At 37.1% G+C, this 26,075-nt stretch overlaps 2 protein-coding genes across 6 annotated transcripts in view; both read right to left on the bottom strand.

The window, feature by feature from the left end:
• LOC141428332 (uncharacterized) overlaps positions 1 to 26,075 on the bottom strand; it is a 609,788-nt gene that overhangs the window by 322,985 nt on the left and 260,728 nt on the right. For 4 of the 5 annotated variants that reach the window (XM_074088283.1, XM_074088284.1, XM_074088282.1 and 1 more), the window contains exon 3: positions 3,831 to 3,941. In XM_074088283.1, coding sequence (XP_073944384.1) covers positions 3,831 to 3,941 — 111 coding nt within the window. Of the gene's footprint in view, positions 1 to 3,830; positions 3,942 to 19,560; positions 19,870 to 26,075 lie in introns of those variants that run through there. The other variant, XM_074088286.1, reaches the window with a different exon arrangement.
• Positions 1 to 26,075, bottom strand: part of LOC141428341 (23 kDa integral membrane protein-like) — a 420,431-nt gene that overhangs the window by 59,912 nt on the left and 334,444 nt on the right. The gene's annotated exons all lie outside the window — the stretch shown is intronic.

Below are 26,075 nucleotides of genomic sequence, written 5' to 3' on the forward strand. Positions count from 1 at the left end.
GTTTTCCAGCAAACTGGCTACTCTGGCTAGTGTATAAAAGGATGAACTTAACAAAGTTTCCATCGGCGTTTCTTGAAAGATCGTTGCCGTCCATTGTGAATTTCAAAGCTGAAATTTAAACAGAGTCAAACACAAGGATGGCCGGTCGTTGTTTACCGAGACGGACCCGCGGGCTGCAACTTGCACAAACTCTAATGAAACTCTTGAAACTAAAATATAGAATCGAACGTCTGGAAGCGGAATGTACTTTCGAGTTGGTATTGTCTGATAAAGTGCTTCGGTTAGTAGCGTTGCGGTTAAGGGTACAGTAAGTAGGGTTGCGTTGAGAGTTATATTCTGTTGTAAAACGTCTTTGTCTAATGTGCGTTGGTACCCATAGGTTCTATTCTAAATAAAATGCCTAAACTTTACCGATATGCTAAAATACTACCTATGTCAAGAATACTTTGGGCTGCGATACGCAATAGATTGATCCTGGCCAAGCTCCGACTAAAAACTCGTTTGTTTACTATGGTGTCAGCAACGCGTTCTTTCACATTGTGGACATATAGTGCGTAGAGGCGATGCAAGTCTATTGTGTCTGTAGTTTTAATTTTTTTCCATCTAATGTATTTTTATGTGTATCGAATATGTGTAAATAAATGTCTCTCTCTCTCTCTCTCTCTCTCTCTCTCTCCCTCTTTTTCTGCTCTAGCGCTCATCGCGCGGTTGTTCACCAATGAGATGGACCGCTCAAGTAGACTCGTCGTCGTAAGAGACGCTCTGGACAGGACCTGATGGAGGGAGATTATCCACTCCATTGATGAAACCCTGATACCACGATCCCTCAGACATGAGGGACCGACCCAAGTGAGAAAAAATTTACCCGTAGCTTCGCACACGTAAATGTTGTCGAAATGGTTAATCCATACTAATTCTATACTAGTTCCATACTAATATTATAAATGCGAGTGTGTGTGTCTGTATGTTTGTCCGTCTTTCACGTCGAAACGGAGCGACGGATCGACGTGATTTTTGGCATGGAGATAGCTTATGGACCAAAAAGCGACATAGGCTACTTTTTATCCCGGAAAATGCACCGAGGGAACAGCGCGCGATAACCGAATTCCACGCGGGCGAAGCCGGGAGCAAAAACTAGTACAAGATATAAATACTTTTATAACAATTGCTCATTTAATATAGATAGATTTCATAAAAAACCTTAAATATTCACCGTCGAATGAAAAGTTAGAAATCAGAGCGCATCGAATATTCCAATACGCCATAGGCCCATAGGAATATGCAGACAAATTCCGCACCAGGGGTAATAGACAGACGGACAAAAAAGAGCCCAATCAATTTCACGCTGGCAATCAGAGAATTCCCGGCGCTCCACCGTCAAAGATAAACGACGTATTGTGCTGGAAACATGGCTGTTATCGGGTATTATATTAAAGTTAACAGATTAATATACGATGATTTTAATAAGAAAGAAAGAAAGAGAGATAGAACGACATGTGAAAAAAACGAAATGTCACGAAATGGATACAAATCAGGAAACTGCCGGTCTTGCGGACGGCACTGTTCTTATTTCTTTTAACAGATAATCAGTTACCAAATCTTCTTATTCAGTAATTAATTGACAAACCTGTCTACGTTAATATACAATAGATAGCAAAACTTCTGGAATGCCAAACTAAAAATAAAGCGAGATAAAAAGGACCAGTACTGTACTTTGTAAAGAAATTTCATTTGAAAATTCTTAATTAGCCAAATACACAGCCCTCTTCACGGATAAATGCCAGACTGGTTCACGGAGGTTTTTTGGCCAGCTATGCGCTCAGCGGAAAATGTGTTGATTTTTACAAATTCTCCCCTTTCCCCTTTATTGAACAGCGATAGATTGGGAGTAGAAATTGTGATGGATGTGACAAAGTATAAATTTTCAATTTCACTACTACAGGTTGTCTACCTCTCAAAATCTCCACGCTCCACTGAATTAAAATTTGGTATTTGTATATCCTGGCATATTGCATAGTCCCGTGGGAATTATTCGCAGATGAAGTCGCGGGCAAAAGCTAGGGTAGTCTGTAATATTTTTTTCGGCTACGATGGATGCCTCAACAGTAAGGGGAGCCCTTAATTAATAGAAGCCAAATATTGACAACTGCCTCAGTTAAGGCGGCGTCAGAGTCAGAACCATTCACTTAAGATGATATTGTAGTTCCTTTATGGTAAAAAAGCGTATTTTCGACGCAGAGGTTTATCGCTTTATTATTGTATGCCCTTAGAGGGCGTCATGGACTGAACAATTATATACACACCTTTTATAACTGTGCACATGACTTTTAAATAAATATGGATATTTGACACGAGAGAGAACTGATCTTTGACAGTTGTCACGTCAGTAAGTGTGACGTTCCGAATAAAATAAAATTAGTCACCATGTACTGTGTTACTACATGATCATATTGCTGATTAAATTACATTGCGTGCTAATTTGTTTTATAAGGAAAAAAAGGTTTATTTTTGAATAAAATATATTAAATTATATTTATTAGGGCTTTTACTGACTAACCTTGAAGTTTGCGGTTATAACAAAAATATACGCGTATATCTGACTCTTACAAAAACTTTTTTTATGCAGCAGGTGTGGCAATACTTGCGTGTGACAGCACATGCTAGTATCTATTTCTGCCTCTTTCTAATCCTGATTTTCAAACCTTTCTTATTTCGTTATGTATATGTAACGGAAGCTTAAAATTTGATTTATAAAATAAAAAATAGTCAAATACCTTATTCGATGGTGTGCTCCGCCTTAACAAAACAGGTATCGTTGGAAATAAAATACCCATTGTGTAGGCTTCGCAGTAATTGTTTCAATCTCAGAGGTAATATTTAACTCAGGATTATTTCCCTCCGATCGTAAGAGGGTAAACGAAAAATTCAATCAAGCTTCAATTTTAACCCTTTCGGTTAATCAATGACAATGTACAGTAAATAACTAAATCAGTAGACGGGTTGATTTAGTACTGTCGTTGGAATTTGTGCCGTATATTCATGTTTTATGATTGAGAATTGAGAATGGAGGGATGATGGCAATTGATGGGTTTTGTTTAAAATTTGATTTAAATTCAATTTTGATGATTATAAATAAATGGGAATAGATCGGTTCTATTAGGTTTTGGCTCTGTTTTATTTTATTATAGGTAACAATAATATCGATATAACTTACCTATTTTAAAGATGCCGTGCATGAGTGCCATGATATAATTTAAAAAAAACAGCCAAGTACGAGTCGGACTTGGGCACCGAGAATTCCGTGTAGATTTGTAGCTATGTAAAAATATAGGTAAGAACGCCATTATGACGGGCGGACGTTGTAGTGATATCAATGTAGGTATTTAATTTTACGTAATATAAATGTAAAGTTTCAATATGTTCTATAGGAATCTATAAATCTAGTTTTTACGAAAAAGTTACTGTAATATATATAAGAGACTGTTTGCTTCTGAATAAATAAATGAATATGATTCCTTTTGTTACCCTTTAGGTACAGAATCCTGAAAACCAAAAAAAAAGTTTTTTTTTATGGACGACCGACCCCTTATTTCAAAGCTACTAAAACAAATTTTACATTCAATTCAACACAAGATAGTTAATACGTTTAAATTCGGCGCCGCGGAACGACGACGATGGCGAGATATCCTAAACGCGTTGTTAATCTACTGGCCAGACTGTGCACACCGGGCAAGCAGTACCTACAGAAACAAAACACAAAAAAAAAACTTGCTCTCTGGGCTCTTGGAATTTTTGCTTAATGGTATTAAATACCAAGATGGCGGACTTACCTTTATGAGTTTGTTCTGTAGCTTGGTGACAGACAGGCGCTCGCGCTGTGTTTTTGATTTCTCCTCTTCCAGCTGTGATTCCAGCTGTTTGATCCGCCTTTCCAGCAGTTCCTGAAGCAAAGACAAACAGTTCATAAAGTCAATATTCGACAGAATTTAATTGTGGAGAAAAAACCAGCTAAAAGCACGTTGGACTCGCTGCATGTTCTACAGAAAGAGTGTAATCGTGTTACCATGCAATAGCCGCTGTTTCATCAAAATGTTTACCTACTGTTTGTTTTAGTAATAGGAAATCTAATGACAAGTATTATTTCTTCACAGTTCCAGCGATCTATCTTTGTTATTTTTTTAGACCACATTTATTTTTAATAAAAACTACTTATTCCCACATTCGCTAATACAATTTAAGAAAAACTTTTGGCACACTACCGTATGTATTTAAAGACTCGCATTTATAAATATTCCAACCGACGCAACTGGAGGTATATAGGGGAGAGCTATGTCCAACGGTGGGCGTCCTACGGCTGGTGTGATGATGACTTCAAACTATAAGAAGGAAAAATAAAGGATAGAGCGATAAAAAGGTAGGTCAGCTAAATTCGCTTTGGAATGATCTCTTCCAGGCAAACTTTAGAACAGAAAGCAGTAAAGGTTTAAGTTATTTGTTATACAAAGTTATCTCCCTTGCTGCTTCAAAACTGTTAAATCTCAGTTAAACGTTTTGACAGTAACGCCACGGTTAAATAACTAAACCCAAAGAAAAGCAAGGAAAAAGCAAAGAGCGAACCATTGAGCCCGTTTACTCACAAAATTGCTCATTAAAAGACGCCATTTTGTTTTTTTTACTGTTTCTCCCTAGAAGGAGATTGTAAGAGGTTAAAATTACAGTAGGACGTTTAGGGTAAATTTTAATGTAATTTGCATGCTAGTTAAGAAAATTGTACAAATAGCCAGCCTAACCTTTAACCTGTAACCTTTTGTCTCATTACCATCTAAGAACAGTTGATGTAACTACTTGTTCTATGCAAATAAATATTCTATTCTATTCTATTAGTCTTACGGATCATTGCAATGTAAATAGGTACTTTCGAGAGCATTGTCTCCACAGCGACAACGACAAATAAAAAATGTATACATCGACCATTACAGTAAGTAGCATAATGGTGTACAGATATTTTTGACGTCTTAGAAACGTACATATACATAATAATGCCCTTGACTAGTAGGTAGGAATATATTATTTAAATATAAAGAATCTTATGTTATTTAAATACAATGTACTTAAACGAAACTGGCATTGAATCTAAAGTAAATATTGAATTAGGTTTATTTTAACTTTTCTGAAATTTTAATGGTTTCAGTAAGTATATAATTCTAGTAGTATTATAATGTAAATAATTATACGAACTTCGGTTTTCGAGTTTCGTAGTGATTAAATGTAAAATACTTTTATTTAACAATAAAAGTAGGTATAAAAACAGGGACTAAGTATAAAATTAACATAACTAAAACTAACTTAAGCGATAAGACCGCCTATTGTCTACCTGTTTTTTTTTGTAATGTCTCAGTACTGCTTTTAGTGATCAATAAAGAATAATTGTATTGTATTGTAACTTTAAAATAGCTAAATAAAAATGAAAACTAAAAATTACTAAGTATCTAAGTGTTTAAATTGTACTTTTTAGGGTTCCGGAGCCAAAATGGCAAAAACGGAACCCTTATAGTTTCGGCATGTCTGTCTGTCTGTCTGTCAGTCCGTCCGCGGCTTTGCTCAATGCTAGAAAGTTGTAATTTTGCACGGATATATATGCAAACTATGCCGACCAAATGGTATAATAAAAAAAAAATCAAAAAAAAATTTTAGCGTAGGTCCTCCACTCCTCCCATAGACGTAAAGTGAGGGTGATTTTTTTTTCTCATCCAACCCTATAGTGTGGGGTATCGTTGAATAGGTATTTTAAAACTATTTGGGTTTGCTAAGACGACTTTTCAATTCAGTGATTTATTTGCGAAATATTCAACTTTAAAGTGCCAACGTTCCCTCCCTCGTCTAAAATCTAAACCGGTGGGTGGAAAAATTTGAAAAAATTCAGGATGGTATTAAGTATATCAAACTTTCAAGGAAAACTATAACGGCTTAGTTTGCTTGAGAATTATTAGTAGAATTATTAGAGTAAATAGCAGCCTAAGGTATAAAATATACCTAAACTTGGAAGATTCCGTATAAAATACAAAATCCTTAGAAAAATATTACTTAATTTTTTCGTAATGGCTACGGAACCCTATTTTGGGCGTGTCCGACACGCTCTTGGCCGGTTTTTAATGTATTTTATTATGTTCTATGTACTTTTCGAAGAGCGAATAAATATTTCTATTTTCTATAAATGATAAAGTTTGTAAGTTTTTAATTTATTACTCAACTATGCAGTGAATTGTAAGTTGGTATGGAAATATTTTAAGTCTCAAGGAGGATGTAGGATAGTTTTAGTCATGGAAAATTCCGAATTTCCTCGCAGATTAAGTCGCAGACAACATCTTTATATTATACAAAATGATAATTTGATTATTTTATTTCAAAACTGAAAATACAAACTGAAATATAGATGCACAGAAAAACCAGAAAAATAAGACCAGCACTGGGAATCGAAACCAGGTTCTCAGTATTCCGTACCGCTACACCACTGCTGGTCAACGGTACAGACACGAATTTCCCCTATGCATCACATATGTCAGCTTGTTTGTTTCTTATTTAGCCACTTAAGCAGTGACGCTAAATTCAATTTAGGTTTTACGGGATGACCGTAAAAGTAAAATTTTTGAATTGAAATAAAAAATACAAAAAGATTCCAAAAAAAAATCCTTAAAACATACAAGATTTAAATATTTATTTTATTTGTTTTAAATTTGATGATTTTTGTTTGTGTAGATTATGTGTATGTAGATGTATTTTTGTTGAGTTTTAATATTCTGATCTATGGTTGATGCACCACCTGCTCTAAACTAGTCCTTCCTTCTTTCTGTAAAAAAGGTTGCCTGGAAGAGATCACTCTTAAGCGATAAGGCCGCCTATTGCTTACCTTGTAATTTTCTCTCTGTGTACCTGTTTTCTGTATCGCTTACTATTTCTGGTGTACAATAGAGAGTCATTGTATTGTATTGTATAATTTGGCCAAGTAATATATAATGTTAGAGTTAAAACAAAAATATCATTCGATGTAAACCGCGTATACGGTATAAATACATAATGGATCTGCTGTTATTTTCTCTCCGCTGCGACAGTAACTTACGGGAATTTTCTTGATTTCAAAATTAACGACTTGGCCATAATTAGGAGTTTGAAAGGCCATTCCGAGCCTTAATGTGCCGCGTTGCATTTATTTGTCGATTTATTGTTTTCTGCCCGTTTTCTTATATTTAAAAGGGGACATGTTTTGCCTGTTTCTAAGAACAGCAGTGCTACTACGCAACTCGAAGTTCGTGTCGTGCGGTCCCTCTGACACATGTACTATTTAATACGAGAGCGAGAGGGATGGTACGATACGAACTTCGAGTTTCGAGTTTCGTAATAGCCCTGCAGGTCAACAAAGTTGTCGTACCTACTGTTAAACCTGAATCATGTACCAGGGTGGAATCTTCGTGCTACAAGTGGCATGTTGACTTCCATGCTTTTATCAAGGAAATCATAGTGAAATGAATTATTAAAAGGTTTAAACCACCTACCACCTGGTACATGAATCAGTTTATTCGATTGTATGTTCAGAATTGCATTCTGGATTTGATAGTGAGAAGTATGAAATTGTGGAGGAAGAAAAACGGTGAAAGTATTTGTACTAATTTGTTACTTGTTGATCGAAACGTCAAGCGTATGTATTCCCGAAAGCTTCACAAAATTGAATGACAATTAGGACAGCTTAGTCAATAACGAACAAGGTTGTCACATAATTTAAATTAAACGTTGGTAAACAGCTCTTAATAAAGAGATTATTATTATTACTGATAAACATGAAAACATTTCCACAACGATAAATTAGGCTAAAACAACTCAATGATTTCTCAAATTCGTAAACTTAAAATCTGCATTAAGCAGACGCAAAAGGTTAAATAGAATATGTATAGTATAAAAACATAATACATACAGTAGAATAACATTCTTAAACAAATAGGGGCGCCATTAAACTTGTCCTGAGCGCACCGGAAGTGACGTCGTATATCCAGCGTCATTAGCCGGAAGTGCGACCCTGGCGCCCTCTGTTGTTCTGTGTTTGAAATATGCGACTCGCTTTGGTTTGGGAGAAGTCATTTGTATGTTAAGTTTGATATTGTTGGTGCTTTATTTTGCTTTTTACCTACGATGCAACAGAGTTATTAAATATGTTATGTTTGTGTGCGACGGTTACCACTTTATGCATAGGTATGCATTCGTATTAATATAAATAATATAATAATAATCCCAGCCTATATACGTCCCACTGCTGGGCACAGGCCTCCTCTCAGAATGAGAGGGCTTGGGCAGTAGTTCCCACGCGGGCCCAGTGCGGATTGGGAACTTCACACACACCATTGAATTGCTTCGCAGGTTTGTGCAGGTTTCCTCACGATGTTTTCCTTCACCGTAAAGCTCGTGGTAAATTTCAAATGTAATTCCGCACATGAATTTCGAAAAACTCAGAGGTGCGAGCCGGGGTTTGAACCCACGACCCTCTGCTTGAGAGGCCATAGGTCAAACCACTCGGCCACCGCGGCTTTCGTATTAATAAGTGCCCCTAAAAAATTTAATTACTCCGTCAATTCATTATATTTAAAAAATCATTGGACAAGTATTTTTTCCTACGTCGGAATTATTTCGCAAATAAATTCTAAAAATTCAGAGGTTCCAACCCAAGATCCTGTACTTGAGAATCCATGATCGAGTTGAAAAATCTAGGTCAGCTGCATTAATATCACAGCGGAGCGTGTAAAAATATCTGACACGTAACGTCCTACCGGCCCTAGAAATATAGTCATACTAGCTTTTGCCTGCGGCTTCACCCGCGTGGAATTCGGTTATCGCGCGCTGTTCCCTCAGGAACTGTACATTTTTCCGGGATAAAAAGTAGCATATGTCACTCTCTGGCCTTTAAACTATCCCTATGCCAAAAATCACGTCGATCCGTCGCTCCGTTTCGTGGTGAAAGACGGACAAACATACAAACAAACAAACACACACTCGAATTTATAATATTAAGTATGGATCAGACATTTACACACGCTTTGTGTCAGATATTGGTGTTGGTAACTGTACTCGAAACGATTCATCATTTTTTTCCGAACGAGTTCTCCCGAACAAAGGATCCCTTCGCATTCATCTTGATTTAAATCCAAACTGCAATTTATGGCTTTACGTAAAACTGATTTTGATTTTGCATCCATTATAGAACATTAGTCGAATGAGTAGAAAGGATTTTTTAAAAGGAGAACACAAATGTTTTTCACTCGTATGAGGGTTTGGCGCCTCAAAAAGAAAAAAACGGCCAAATGCGAGTTGGTCTCGCGCACTTAAGGTTCCGTAGCCCTTTTCTAACCAAAATATACACATTTTGGGGTAATTTGTAGGATGCTTACTGACATACAGACATACCTACTTAAAAAAATGTTTTTCAGACATTCTTATTCATAATTCATTTATTGCATAGTAATCATGTCGTACATCAGGTCTTGCATAGTATAATTAGATTCAAACATGATCCCTTTTAGGGCACAGCAATTCATACATAATATTTAATAAGAATTAAAATGAAAATTATTTTATATAAATACATATACTATTGGTTTTTACACGATCGTATAAATAACTGGTTTTTTTTTAATACCAAAGAAAAGGCGAGGCGGAAATCTATTTTTATTTTTAAAATAAATCATCTTTGTGAATATACCTAACTTGAAAAGCATTTAATAATAGTAATAATTCTTTATTTGCTTAGAATAATTAGATTACAAAGGATGATACAGATCAATCAGAAAACTTATTCTGCTATATGTATTTAATAGTTGAATATTAAATACTAATTACTAACATGCAAATATTACATTAAGGGGCTCCTAGACGGCCATATTTTCACTGCAACTATTGGTGTCCCTCTCTTACTCACATGTTAGACAGGGACACCAATAGTTGCCGGCCATATATTGCAGTGAAAATATGGCCCGTCTAGGACCTTAATTACAGTTCGTCCGACAAAAATGTTTTAATATCATAATATTTTTTTTGTTTTAACAGTTTACATAAATTATTTTTGAACTTATAAAATGGCAGCTGTTGCATATTACATGGTAATTCATTAAAGAGCTTCGTACGTAATAACATAACTTTTTTTTTTTTATAAAGCTAGTTTTAGGGACGCAGTTATGAACCAGTCTCTCAGGATTTCCTGTGTTTCTCGGGCACATTTGCCTCGCTGTGGTAAACAGTTACATATGTTTTTTAACAAAAATACAAGCCTCTAATATGTACAGACATGGTAATGGAACTATATTTAATTTTTGAAAAAGCAGTTTACACGATTTGTTGTTTTTTATACCACATATGGCTCTTATTCTTATTTTACTAATATTCTCGATAATTATAAAACAAACTGCACCCGCACAAACACGCGAGACTCTTGGCGCCACACTACATAAACCTACATAAACAATATCATTTTTGGAAGGGGGTGAATTTCCGATGGGGGTGAAATCTGCCGGAATGATCGTGAAACGAACTCCTCATTGGAACTATGTAGTTTCCATTCGCACCCCAATTCTCATATTTTGGCAAATTACCCATAAAGATTTGCTGCCCGACTTCGGGGGTACGAAGCAAGTATTATTTGTATTTATTGAACTGCTCGGAGTGACTATAATGTACCTACTATTGTTTTGATGAACACGCATTGCTATGTGTTTGTAGAAAATTACAATGGTATTGGTTTAGAATTGAGTGATAGTTGTTATTGTTTTCCTCCTAAAATATTATTAATAATAATATTATTACTATTGACACAAAGTGTGGGCCTAACTTTGAGCATTCTCCTTTGATACAGAGATGTTTTGAACCGTGATGTTGAAGGACTGGAGTAGCTAATGTGGAACGTTAGTACCCTGTTAGTGTTAAAATTCACAACTTTTTTATAGATTTCCTTCTAGTGCGGTGCCTTTTTATTAAGTTGAAATAAATTCGGAAGCTAAAGATAGTATTAGGTAACTTCCAAAGTTGTTTAATATACTTTTGTGAAAAATGCACATAAATATTTCTGCTCGAAATTGTGACTTTTGTAAATCACTTAATTCAAATGTATTGTATATGCAAAGGGATATAGTATCAAAATATTTTGCCATACTATACCTACCGATATACTAACGTAACCTAACCTACAAATTCCGTCACCGCATCTAAACACTCTTTTTTTTTTGTTTGAACAAGGCTTCCCTCTCCGCTTGTTTTTGTTTGAATTAGCTTATCATGGTTAAAATAATCTGTGGCACACCACTTTTGATTGTTTCCTGCAGTAAATTTCCAAAAAACTCTAATCCACTCCCAATAACAGGATCGAAGGATTTTGGGCACAAATTTTAACACACAAAGGTCTAAACTCAACAAATCACAGAATAGATAATAGTACAAGCTCAAGTGTCTCTTGTTGAATAATGTTGCCACTCAAATGCTGGGTCAGCTTGATCAGCCAAACATAGGAACGTAACATATCTATACTATAAAATATCCTGCCAGCAGTAAGACAGCCGGTGAAATTACTGGCACTAAAGGTATCCATCTTAGCCTCTAGGTTGGCAACGCATCTCAATCCCCTGATATTGCAGGTGTCTAGGCGGTGGTGATCTCTTGCCATCAGGAGACACTTGCTCGTTTGGCATCCAGTCGAATAAAAAAAAATATCATTGCCTAAAACTGTACTTACCTAAAACCTAGTATATTCCCTACCAATTCAATTTCACGAACAAACATTTTCCTAAAGTGAATCAAAAAATGCAGACTACAGAAACTGCTAAACGCTAGCAAATTTAACTACACTTACAAAAAGACCACGTAGGTTCGATCGCGTTCACGCTTCGACACAAGCTTCCCGCTATAGCGGGTTTGTAGTCGAGTGTCACTCCAGCTTAAAGGTAAGCTTCCATCCACATTTTTGTTTAAAATGTGGGTACTGTATTTTTGGTTTAGGTATTAGTAGACGCAGACCTTATACGAGTACATCCCTAGCTTATGCATTACTAGCTTTAACCGCTTCACGGGCATTTTTAAAAGTCGTTGAGCTATTGTCGTTCAGTTTGACCGTACGATCTGCTCCTGTCAAAAGAATGTCAAATAAATAATTTTTCATTTCATTCAGATATACACAGCAACATTATGTATAAATAAGACTAGCTATAACATTCTTGTGGAATACAACAGACAGTGCTCGAAGCATCTCTATTACTGATGAGCCAAAGGAAACGATCAAAAATTGCGGAATTTTTCTTAGGAAAATTTCGGAAACTTCTCACAATTTTGTATGGGGATTGAAACTTTCCGTTTCTAAAATTTAAATTTCCTATTTATCTCGTGAAAATTACCAGAAATTTCCAAGAACTTTTCGATCTTTTTGGAAACTTTCCGCAACTTGCACGTCTAGTATAGACTTAATAATAATAATTCATTTCATTCGAGTAACTTAGTGACTCATACATAAATGTGTTAGTTGAATCTGTTAAGCAAGGGCTTGTAGCACATCGAGTAAAGCGATTGGTGTGACTTGTGTAAAGCCCGAATCTGGATCTGAAAAATGCTGCAAATAGTATATTACATTGTGAGGTCCTAAAGGAAACTACTTTGAAGTGGTCAATCAAGCGTAGTGGTGTAATGCTGCTTGCACAATTTTTTTCGCAAGTTTAAACTGGGCAAAACTTACATACATCCAAAAAACTTCTTCACTAGATTAATAGGGTTCAAGACATCCAAGAGCATCATTAGGCGTTAAGTTGGACACATTTTTAAGGATTTCGTCAAAGCGAGCTCGTTTGTCTGTCAAACTCTGATGTCGAGGGGGCTAATGGTAGACTAATGCTATCTACAGGATTACAGAGAGTTTTCAGTCAATCAATCAGATGGGTGAGGTTAGTGCGGGCGCTTAAAACACACTGCAACAGTGGGGAGAACTTGTTTTTTTAGAGTTAACTAGGACCGATGTAGTCCTTTAGGCACGCTCAGCCAGTTTCCTAAAATGTCGGCTTCACAAAATGGTCTTCTTTTAAAAAATACTATTTTCTACGTCTGCAATTTATTTTTTAGACCCCAATTTATAGGACATCTTGCTTGTAGGCACAAAATAGACTACACATACAAGAAGTTTTGTTATGTTTTTAGGATGCCGTACAATGAAGCGACAAAACTGTAGGTAAGATAGGTAGGTACATTTATTTTCAGGATCACTCCTTTGTCTGTCTATCCGTCAGTTGCTCCGAATCAACTAGGCTGATTAAGTCAAAATGTTGCAGACTTATTTACCTACACTACACAACAAGTCGGTTATGTACCGCTACCGTTACTAAATGTTCAATTTCTGATACAACCGCAATCGAAGAAATGTCACACTAATTGCTATTCTTTTTCCGTTCATCATTCAGCATCTCAGGTTTGCCGACATCGGCCCAGGGCCTGCATCATTTTTCACTCCCTCGATAAATTCGCGGCCCCCGTCACAATGTCAACGGCTACGAATCGCTTCATTCTGTGCGCGTACGGATTTTAAGTGTTTTTCAGAGTCTCTTGCGTAAAGTTCTCGTTGCAAAAAACGTCTGAAATGCGATCGAAATGCTTGAAGTCTAGCTAATGCTGATATGCCTAGCGGCGCTAGAATTTGCCCGTAATGAATAAGTAGATTATTTTTTAATCTAACTGCTTAACCAAGAATTGCTGCTCGTTGCGTGACTCTGACTCTCCCCAAGAGGCCAACAGTCAATGACCACGTCTCAGAGCCGTAGGTAATCACTACCAACACACACTGTTTAAGGACTCTAGTCTCTACGAGAGGTGAATACATGAAGTAGTTTCTTGAACCCTCATTTAATAGTAATGAAATAAAAGAAGGAAAGAAAAATAAAGCAGAGTGAACTAAATACGCGCTCTCACCTCTTGGCTTGCTGTCCACAACACAAAAGCGTCCCATTGTGCCCTCGCATTGTCTTCACCCATTTGTCTAGTGGGCGACGGCTTTATTGTATCCCCTTTTTTGGGATACCATTAAGACCTTTAAGGACTATTGCGATTGCAGCACTGAAATGTTTTTTATTGTTATTTATGTTTTTATAATTGATTGATTCAGGCGTTACCTTGCGAAGGAGCAATATCAATGAACTGTGTTCGGTATTCTATCAATCTACTATTCAACTAGAACATATGGTTATTTATTTTCTAACATTTTTAATAAATCTAAAGTTGCTGGCAAAATCGAATGCAAATACGAACTAAATGATGTTCAAAAAAGGCAAGGAACGGAAGACCGTGGATCGGCAAGCGTAGCGTAGGATGTCCACCAATGAGATGGACGGATGACCTAGTTAAAGCCGCAGGTAGACGGTGCAAGCAGGCCGCTTCCAACGGAAGCAATCAGGACATCTGTAAGGGAAACCTATGGCTAACAGTGGATGTCCTACGGCTAGGACATCCACTGTTAGCCATAGGTTTCCCTTACAGAAGGACATACGCACAAAGTTGCAGGAAACAACTAGTGTTTTAATAACTGTATTCTAGAAACGAGCAGCAATTTCGAGGCAAGAGTGCCCTGACCTGACACTTGACACCGGGCGATTTAAGCCGTACTTTTCACCTATCTGATGCAATTACGTAAACAGGGGCCGGTTGAACCTTCTCAGACAATGAGGCTGGATTAAACCGTGGAATTAACCAGACCCGTGGTTCCGCTGCGTGGACACGCATAATGTGAGCACATGTGACGGACTGAAGCGTTCTAATTGTCAGCCCCCCACACAGAAAGAAGAGTGTTATAAGTTTCTCTTTCTCTTCGCTCTCTCCTGTTCTTCTTTTTTTTCTGTTTCTCTTTTTACTATCGTAATTTCGAAACAGATGGATTTTGATGCAAGTTTATTTGAATTTGAGTTCATTGAAAGCGTCATTTATGAGTTCAAAAATTTCTTTGACAGTCTACGGATATCAGTGAGACACGAAATAGAGTGCAGTTTTTAACTCTCGGAAGTAAATATTCGTGATTCAGGGGGTGTTGTGTTCATAATAAAGTTACATTTGATGCCAAATAAGGATTAATAAACAAAATGTGCTCAGCAATACTCAGTGCCCAAACAGTACTTACTGAAAATCCATCGTAATACAATATTACCCCCGTGCCTTCAACTCAATCGCATAATTTTATATGCTCAGAGGATTTGGTCGATTCCGTCCTTATGCTGTGTCCACGAGGCACAAAGGGAACGACTAAGCAACATTTTAGCTTTCTAGCTTTCGTTCCCGCTCCCGCTGCCTCTCATCCTTGGCTCCCGGCACGGTCACACCCTCTTTCATCCATCATTAGCGGACAATGGCTAATCTAACGTGTAGGGCACTTCATCACACCCCCCGCATGAGATAATTAACGTGCCAGATTAAAACGTCACCCGGACGCTATCGTCTGACCGGTGCGATATGGATATGAATGTCGTCAGCAAAAACATATATGTGTACAGACGCATAATAAAAAAACAACGGGTTCCGTACCATTGTCTGTACAACATTAGACATTAGCAAAATACGCGCGAAAAACAGTACCACACCTTGCAGTCGGGTAAAAAACATCACGTTTGTTGTATGGGAGCCCTCCTTAAATAAATATTATTCTATTTTTAGTATCTGTTGTTATAGCGGTAGCAAAAATACATTATCTGTGAAAATGTCAATTGTCAATATGTTTATGAGATACAGCCTGGTGACAGACGGACAGACAGACGGACGGACGGACAGCGGAGTCTTAGTAATAGAATCCTGGTTTTACCCTTTGGGTACGGAATCCTAAAAATCAGGATATTTAAAAAAAAACAGAGCACTCAGCCGAGCTTTTTTTCTTGCAAATATGTTTTTTGGACAAAAGTTCTTTACTTCAGCAAAGTCAAAATTAAATGAAGCAGTCATTCAGTGATGTTGAGTAAGCACTCTTTTTAAAGGAATGGAAATACAATAGACAAATTAAAATAGTAAATTATAGCTGAAAAACTTAAGGGGCTACCCGAGGTTTTCATCGAATTTTGACAAGTTTTGAATCGTATCTCCTTATTTTGCACTACAGATAGAATTATAAGTCAAACGGCTATCGGTTCTCCAATCTTTTATCTCCATTTTTGTTTACCGGATTTTGAAAAAAAATGAAGACTTAATTTTGTATGATTTATTTAAACATTGTCTGAAACAACACTTATTTCGTATATTTATTGACGTGACTGATCTAAACATATACGAAATCTATATATTTGGGTTCGTCTTTGACGTCTCTAAAAACTGGTCGAGGGTTTTCATTTGAAACTGATTAACACAAAAGTTATGGCCAGAAAACCAGTTTTTTGGCCTAGAATTGTTCAACTTTGATGCCAAATCCTCGAAAACAATGAACTTTTAAGTAAATATGGGATACTATATTGCTTAAAGCCGTTGTTGTCAATATAATAAGCTACAAAAATCATTAGAAAACTAAGGAATTCAGATTAAAGGTCATTGGTGCATGGGATCCCCTTAAGTAATTGACCTGTTGTATGTAGTAGTGTACAGAGATGATATGAGACAGTCACCTGCACAAATATCTGACACGTCCTAGCGGCCCTAGAAATAGAGTCGTATCAGATATTTTATGCACGGTTTGTTGTACCTATCAGATATTGGTGCCGATGACAGGATTTAAGTCATTTTTTGAATATGGAACGTTGACTTCTATTTACTACATAACAGGTAATTTACTGAAATTTTTCGCCTATATGAACAACATATTTAATATAGCTACAAAACAACATCGCTCGCAGACTTTTTGCTGCTTGTTTACTACGTTTCTATTATTTTTTTATTGTTGCTGTTGTATTTTGCCCTAAAAGTCCTTTTCGGCTATTCACGGCGTCAAGGGCTGATTGATGAAGACTTCAGAACCCTTTGGAGACAAGGCAAGGGTCTGTCGGGTCAAAGAATCCATCAAGTTTAAAAGGGAAATGATAGATCTATATTCGCTGTTGTAAGGCTGAGTAGGCAAAATATGTTCTGAAGGAAATTCTGAAATAATAATAAGTACATGCTATACATATCGCGTTTCCAGAAGCAAAAAGCTGAATCGACAAAAAAAACACTATATACTTAACTTTCTGAGAGCAGTTGAGCAAAAAACAAATGACAATTTAATTTTGATACACTAAAAGACTGTTCCTTAATTAACAAATAATTCTGTGTTTATGTTGAAAATCTGCTGAATTTTATGAAATAATTTTCAGGGGTTTATTTTAGTTAGCTAAATAAAATGCTGCTAGAACATTACAATGCGTTGTTGAGTACAGTCAGCATGTCAAAAAGTTTTTTTTTTGGGATTATCGTATTTACACTCACTATTTGTTAATTAACATAGAATTAAAGTTTCATACATTTTACGTGTCGTAGAAAACTAAGAAACGTGAAGAAAATATTATGGTTTTACTAGTTTAAATTTTGCTCGCGTGAATTATTAATAATATAATATCTAGTGATTAAACAAAAATTCCGGAGATTTTACTAAGTTTACGGGTGCAAAGACGCGTGTAAAATCTAGTGCAAAATATAAAGGATATTATTAAGTAACTACCTACCTTTACTTTCATAAAAACCATTCAATAATATCACAGAGGTATTTTTACCTTAGAATTTGATTTGTAAGTGGGTATTTTTTGTTCAACGGTACCAACTGCGCGTGATGGCTGTACATTTGTTAAAGCCGCAGACACACCTGCACCGCTTTTGTCCAAGACAAATTACTACGTGTACCTGTGTATACGCCTTAACACTTATATGCTTACTCGTAACCTTACTTTGATTTACCATTCGGCTGAGCTTTTTAGGGTTCCGTAGTTCTAGAAACGCTTATATTATTATGCGTTAAACTAACTATGTTAACCCTCCACTGACGCAACAGAGTTCATGTTAATTCCAAGGGGTTAATACCACCTTGCTAAGACGTGGTGGCCTAGTGGTTTGCCCTATGGCCGCTTAAGCAGAGGATCGTGGGTTCAAACCCTTTTTCGAAATTCATGTGCGTACCTAATTACATTGGGAATTTACCACGAGGTTTACGGTGAAGGAAAACATCGTGAGAAAACCTGCACAAACCTGCAAAGCAATTCAATGGCGTGTGTGAAGATCACAATCCGCACTGGGCCCACGTGGGAACTACGCCCAAGCCCTCTCATTCTGAGAGGCGGCTTGTACCCAGCGTGGGGCGTATATTGAATTCTATGCATGCAAACAATACCTACATCTCGGGTCAATTGCCGCGAGACGATGTAATTCAACCGACAATAGCTTCAATTACACTAAACCGATTGTAATGTAACTCTTACTGTTCCAGGCCAATTTACCATTCAGCGCGGCCGAGTTTCCTGCATTAAAGATAGAACCGGAGGTTGCTAAACCACGACATTTTGGTGTTCAGATTGGTTTTTGGGGTCTTTTTTGTATTTTTTATTTCAACAATTATTTTTTTGTATTTTTGTTTTGTATATTATTTTGGTGTTCGTCCCATCACTAATATTATAAATGCGAAAGTTTGTAAGTCTGATTGTTTGTTATCTCTTCACGTCTTCTTTCCATCTATTATGGTCATCATAGATTAAAAAAAATAACAGTGAAACCCACACAGTTTTCAGTAAAAAACACACTCATTATAAAATTAGGAGGTTCTCACAAATATGGCTTAAGTTTCATAATTAGTTCCATACTGAATGAGTGCAAGAAAGGCCGGACCTATCTTATGTTAAATTTCTTATTAAACTTCCCATTAACCTAGGTATTCCAATAGTTCATTTGTTTTCGACTGCTTACAAACTTACATTTGCAGATTCAGAAACGACCAATCGCATGGAATTGGATCGTCATATTTCTCCATCTCTATTAAAAGCTCGAAGAAATTCATATTATACGCAAGTAAGGAAATACTTCTACGTTTTCCTACTTAATTGAAACTCTTAAGAAGTAAATAAACAAGAAACCAAATAACAGTGTAATAAACGGCAACTTCTGGTCATGAAGTTCGCTATACGGAACTTTTTTATGTTATAGGAAAACTTGGAACTAATAAGTATAACTTTGGCCTATAAAAGCCAATAAGCACCGCCTGTTTATTAAAAACCACAATATGTACATAAGTAAATAAAAACGACTTACAGATTTAAACTTTATTTCATTTTCGATTGTATATTTAAACAAGCCAAAGGTTTTATCTGTAAGTTTAGGCCGTAGATTTTTTATGCTATTTACCAGCGCTTTTGGAAAGACAATTATTGCTAAAAAGAATGAAGAACAAGAAAGAAACTTGGCTAAAAGTCAGTTTTCAAAACTAAAATTATATTTAAATTCTATTGGAAAAAGATAATAAAAGTCAGGTACAGTAGACTACAAAGTACAGCATTAATAATTCACTTATGCATCTTACGCGCATTACAAGAATGAAACAAGAATATTTGCGTATTTTTTTAAACTTTTTATCCTTACCTTAACATAGTGGGTATTGCCACTGTTGTATGAGCACTTGAACATTTCACGACATATATCTGGACAACACCACGCAGACACTATAAGCACTTTAACCCGCTATATCATGAGTTACTACCATACTCGTAACCATCGTAAGTTTGTGCAATCAAGATGTGCAAACTTGGCACGGTAGTAATTGAATTGTTTCAAGGAACACTGCAAACTTGCACTAGAGCAAAGCTTCAAAAATACTTTAATAAAACTTTGGCAAAATACACAAAGTTCAACGTGTTTTAAAACGAATCCTAAATATTTCAGAATATGATTGGATCAGTACTTTGTGATTGAACATCCCCGCAAACACTTTGTACACTTCTGTCTATCTTGACCAAAAAATATATGCAAAATTATACAATAAACACAATGACTGTTTATTGAACACCAGAAATACAGTACAGTAAGCAGTACAGAAACGAGAGGTGCATGGACAATTTTCGCCAATGTAAGCAAAACAATTATAACCTTCTAAAGCATTTACAGGTTGTTCTGTCAAAATAATTCGACCACTCTAGATTAAACTTTGAAACCTCGTAAATAGTCTAATTTACTTTTTCTGTTAAGTTGCCTCTATACTGACGAATTTATCCTTGAGTTTTATACACAATCACTATACTATATTTACAAGAAGCCGCGACGTTTTAAAAACAAAGAATAGACAATGATTGTTTGAAAACAATCAGCCGACTACGTGTAACAAAATGGACTGAGGACGTCTCCGGAGTTAGTCAATTACTACACGTAGAATAGGATACGAGGCTAGAGACTTCACTTACATCATGAATATACTGTGTATGTTTCTTGCTCATGTGCTCATTACACATGGCTTCTTTGTATCCCGACATTTCCCATAGGATACTACAGTTGGCAAGTAGTAACACTACGGTTGGAATGAAGATATAGAACTCCGCGAAGTAACACCCGAGTCCGAACCAATATTAATACCATACAACATGAATAATTTTTATAAACATGACAGGAAGTAAACGAGCAGGCGGGTCACCTGATGGAAAGCAATCACCACCGCCCATGGACATCCATAACATAAGTTGAGTTACGGATGCGTTGCCGGCTCTTTGAAAAAGGAGTCAGCTTCTTTTTGAAGTTCCGTAAGTTGCCTGTGTGTTTTTTTTAAACTTAAAATTTAGTTTAAAAATCCCTCTGTTCCATCATACTCTGCGTTTAATTTAAGTTCATAGCCCACTTGATACGGCGCACGCTCTCAATATATTTTGCATTCAATGAACAATGACAATAAAGTCTTGTAATAAACACTTACATTCACTCGTTCGTCACTCCTTGAGTTTAACGAACAATACCCTGTTATGAAGATGGAGGTATTAACTGCTGCACTCAGAGACGCCAAATTATCATTAACTATCATCATATCAGCCGTAGGACGTCCACTGTTGGACATAGGCCTCCCCCATAGACCTCCAGTTGCTTCGGTGTAAGCGTTAAAATCTCAATTTATATGGAAACACGAACAGCGCCTCTAGCGGAACGTTTGCGATGTGTGCGTGTTCGTGTTTCCATACAAATTGAGATTTTAGCGCGAACGCGATCGAGACGTATTTTGTAACCGAAAACTTACACTAAGGGCACTGATCTGCGTCTCCATTCGAGAACTTTTCGGCCCCACCGGTCCATCTCTTCTCCGTGCTATTTAATGGCCTGCCCATTGCCACTTCAAAAAAAAAGAAAAAATAATTTGACACCGTCAAAATTGACAAATAATAATATCATAATCTACACAGCTTAGGCTGTCATCATCATCTCGGGCTGTAATAAATATACGTCCCACTCACTGTAGGCCACAGACATCTCGGAATAAGAAGGCTTGATTGTAGTTACACGCGGGCCAGGCGCGGATTGGGAGCTTCACATACACCATGGCGTGTGCAAGATTGCTCACGATATTTTCCTTCGCCGTAAACCTCATGGTTTTCAAATGTACGTAATGTCGCACGTTAATTACAAAAACTCAGAGGAAGGTACAAAGCCCATCTTGAAACCGACCCTCTGCTTTAAAGACCACACACACCACTCACACCACTTTGGGAAATGGAGCTGAAAAATATAAAGTGCTTTTTAGCAGAGTGGAAGAGCGAGTCGCTAGTGTTTTCTTATTTTATTAGTGGCCAGTTGCTAAACAGTGGACCTAGGTATGCAAATTTTTTTTTTACTTTTACTTGTGTCCCCTACAGCTACTACGTACTTTAGGATACGGACTCTCCTTGAATAACTACTATATTATTCGCCTACAAATCTACGGTGTAACTGGTGCAAGCAGCAATCGCTGAGTACATTCTGGACTATCAACTGCCGAAGAGAATACAATTATTACTTGTCAACTATTTATTATGTAGATAAGTACTTTATTGTGTGGAGTTACGGAGCAATGCCGTGGAGTACTTTCCTCTCACCCAAATATTGCATTCTCATCAAAAACATACCTGCCTCAAAATATTTTACAGGTTTAACATGGAAATGCAATCAATCACGCAGATAACTGTCGTTTAATACAGCCCTGTGTGCTCACTCTGTCGTGCGTTCGATCCGGTGTTGCCAGCACCCTAATTTTGCAGAAGGTCTAGTCACTAAAACAGTATGCCGTCGGCACAAATAGTGTTAAAACGAAAATCTACGAGTTTGCCCAACTAATCCGGTAAAACGGGCCTTAAGTGTTCGAAAGAAAGTTCAGCATCTACTGTATTGTGTACCATTTTTTTTTCTTTTTTTGTTCTTCTACTTCTTCTCTTTCTTGTTTTATTATTACATACAACCAGGACTTAAATGAGACAAAAATCATTGCTAAAATTACCTCGACGTACCTTCTGCAGCCATGGCCACGACTCTAGACCTAGGTATCTCAACATCTTTTGTTTTTTCCTCGCTGTCCTGTTTTTATACGAATTAACCAGATCGATTTTTTACAGTATGGAGATATTATACATTTTTGTAATGTAACCTGGCAACACTGGTTTGATTAAAAAATCGCTCAACTCGTCCGATACGATTTGCTATGAATAATTTCGCGTGCCCTTCCGTCACCATCAAAAGTGATTAGAATTTTAAACAATCAAACCCCATTATTCAAAAAATCCATGGATATATGGTAAATGGACGAATGCCCGTTACTGTCTCACAGTGACGCGTAATAAATCGAATGGTGAGAGAAGAGTGAGGTATATCTTCGGATACATCTCCTCGGTGTTAGTGTACGTATAGTCACCAGCACTGAACCACAAAGCGTGCATAAAATATCTAATACGACTCTATTTCTAGGGCCGATAGGACGTGGCAGATATTTTTATTACTACACAGGCTTTACCATTACTTCTCATCATATCACTGATCACTGATTGATATCAAGTGGTCTTAGAAGCAACTGGTCTGAGTAGCAAGTGGCCTAAGAAGCAACTGGTCTAAGTAGCAAGTGGTCTAAGAAGAAACTGGTACTAACCTGATTTTGGTCGAAAACTTGAAAAATTTAGGATAGGTTAGGATTGAGTTGCGTTAAGGCGCGAAGCGTTTCATCCACGCGGAACAGACGCTACCCCGTCAACTTTGAGTCAAATAATTTTATACCACTTTCTACTTAGCCTAGTTGCTACTTAGACCAGCTGCTTTTTAGACCAAATGATACTAACCCCACGATTTTTGTTGCAGGTCTAAACTGGGGTTAGAGTTTAGCTATGTACCACCTGACTAGAACTAGCACTAATGTACTAGGCAGGTCCACTCAGCATGTGTTCCAGTAACGCTGTTTTAAGGGAGAAGCCTTTGTTCCAGTTTACCTCCCAGAGCATATACGTCCAATATTTTCAAACTGTCCGCGTTATGGTTCCGTGATATACCACCTGGCCATCAGCCCCATCTGCTGCCGTAATTAATTCTGTTATGGCTGTACTGGCGACCAGCCAACACTATGTTACAAGTTTTTGCACGGTTTTTGTTTAACATCGTATCCAAAGTTACAGTCCCAAAACCAGACTTTGGCATTATGCATACTAACTTCTTCCCGCGGCTTTGTTCCAATGGAAAACTAAATAAAGAAACTAGTTCCCTTATGTCATGAAAATTTACGTAGCACTATGTGTGGCTATGATCTGCAAAGAATGATCATCATCCCAGCCTATATACGTCCCACTGCTGGGCACAGGCCTCCTCTCAGAATGCAAGGAATATGTCTGACAAATATCAAGACTATACTTGAAACGTTTAGGTAATTAAGAAAGAAAGAAAGAAAAAACATTCACTTATTGCTCATAAAAAGACACATATTAATGAGAAGGTACATGATCAGCTATGAGGCAAAAGGTTAAGGCTCAGCGAGTGCGGTGAGGACTATTAACTAAATATAAACAAACTTCAGCTGCCAGATTTGGTACATTCAAGGATTTTAAACATTTTACTTATCTATCAATGTAATACAAACTAGACTAGTGTATTTCAATATATTGTAAATGTTTAGATAGTTTAATGGGGGAATTTCAATATTAAAGACAATTGACGTTGTTTTGTTAACATTTAGTTAAATACCTATCCAAACTAAGTATACACTGTTGTGGTTTAGGCGAACAGCTAGTTAATCATTAATAGCGAGGTTGCGAGGAATGTGTTTGATCCACTCAGCTGTTTCCACCACAGCTGTGCTGTGCGAAGATATAGTTAAATGAAGGGTTTCTATTGCTTCATGACAAACGCATTCTTCACGTATCCTCGCACATCTCTGGTAGAAACGCCGCCTTATGGTTGTACAAAAGTATACGCTGTATTCCCATGCTCGAAGTATGGAGCGTATATATACACCATAGCTTTAGCTAGATCAGTCATCACACGCACTTACCATACAAAATGTTAACCCCTCCACGAACCCAATTTGAGTAATGGAAAAACGAATTTGGCAAATGGATGCGTCTCTTTGATACCGAGCTGCGTTATAATCTTCCTGTGCGAGGGATTAGATTGTTTTCCTTTTCTAATTACAGTTCCCTTGTGTTACATCTAGGTTTTTGTATTTAATTGTTATTAGCCTTGTGAACCATTGTTTTGTTACTTTTATTGTAAAATTTAGTTAAACTTATTTGTTTGCGATTTTTTGAATGGAAGTGTTAAATTTGGAATTAACGGTGAAGGAAAACGTCGTGAGAAAGCTGCACAATCCAGCAATTCAATCATCATCATATCAGCCGTAGGACATCCACAATTGGACATAGGCCTCCCCCATAGACCTCCAGTTGCTTCGGTTGGAAGCGGCTTTCATCGACCACGAACCCACGCCTTTAACCTGGCCATCCATCCATCTCTTTGGTGGATGTCCTACATTGCCTATCGAATTAGCTCGTTGTAGTGCCAATGGGCAGGCTATGTAGCACGGAGAGATGGTCGTTGGGGTCGAAAGGTTCGCGGGTGGAGACCGCGGATCGGCAAGCGCAATTCAATAGTAAATTTCAAATGTATTTAGTTCGATGAATTTTTAAAAACTTAGTGGTCTGGTCGGATATGAATGAATCCATCGTGGACTACTTGAGATGCCATCGCTCAAATAATTAGGCTACCTACCGCGGCTTTTTTAGCCTCCGACGCAAAAAGAGGGGTGTTATATGTTTAACGCCAATGTCTGTCTGTCCGTCTAAGCTCTCAAACGTGTCCTGCTTTTTTGCAGAATGTTTCATTTGCCAACTGTTTCATTTCCCAACCAAACATTTTTCTCAGTGTATTTTCTTATGCTTTTATAGAACACAGTAGGTTAGGTTAGGTTTGTTTTATGAAAGTTCCGAAAAAAAATAGTTTAAAAAAAAATCGTGATTTGGGAAATGAAAAACAGTTTGCCAAATGAAAGATACCTATGAGAATAATATTTCGCCGAAAAGGCAGAGAACTGATGGAACCATTTCGATTCGGTTACCTTGTAGTGGTTATCCATGCTGGATAAAAATCGGTTCAACCGTTTTTGGGATATTCAACTTTGAAATGACAATGTCTTCATCTTTTCTAGGTTAGTTAGGTTATTTTATTAGTTACGAACCCCTGATTACAGTTTTTTTTTTAATCCAGTGTCGGCGAATAGACACAAAACAAATCAAAGCCTCTAATACCTCATTCGTTTCACATCTCGCTGTGAATGCTTCGTACATTTGCGAATCAATAACCGAATGGGATAGACAGGGGCACAAAATAACATATGCGGTACTTAAGGTAATGTCTCCACTGAATGGGCGCCGTAGACAAGCTTGAGTGGCTTTAATGGGAACGTTACCTGGCCATTGTTGTTGACAGAAGTGTATGGTTTGCTTGGTATGAGTACCTACTGATATATTGGTGTTGTATAGTTAAAAGTAGTTCAGAGCAATATGGGGAAATATTCGGCCTTTTTACGTCTTTTTAAACTCATCACTGATGAGTCATCAGGCTAGATCTACACTTGCCTAAATCCGGTATTTATTAAGGCGAGTCTCACTGAGCGAGGC

Source organism: Choristoneura fumiferana, chromosome 5 (genome assembly GCF_025370935.1).
Source record: "Choristoneura fumiferana chromosome 5, NRCan_CFum_1, whole genome shotgun sequence".
In the NCBI taxonomy this organism is placed as follows: Eukaryota; Metazoa; Arthropoda; class Insecta; order Lepidoptera; family Tortricidae; genus Choristoneura; species Choristoneura fumiferana.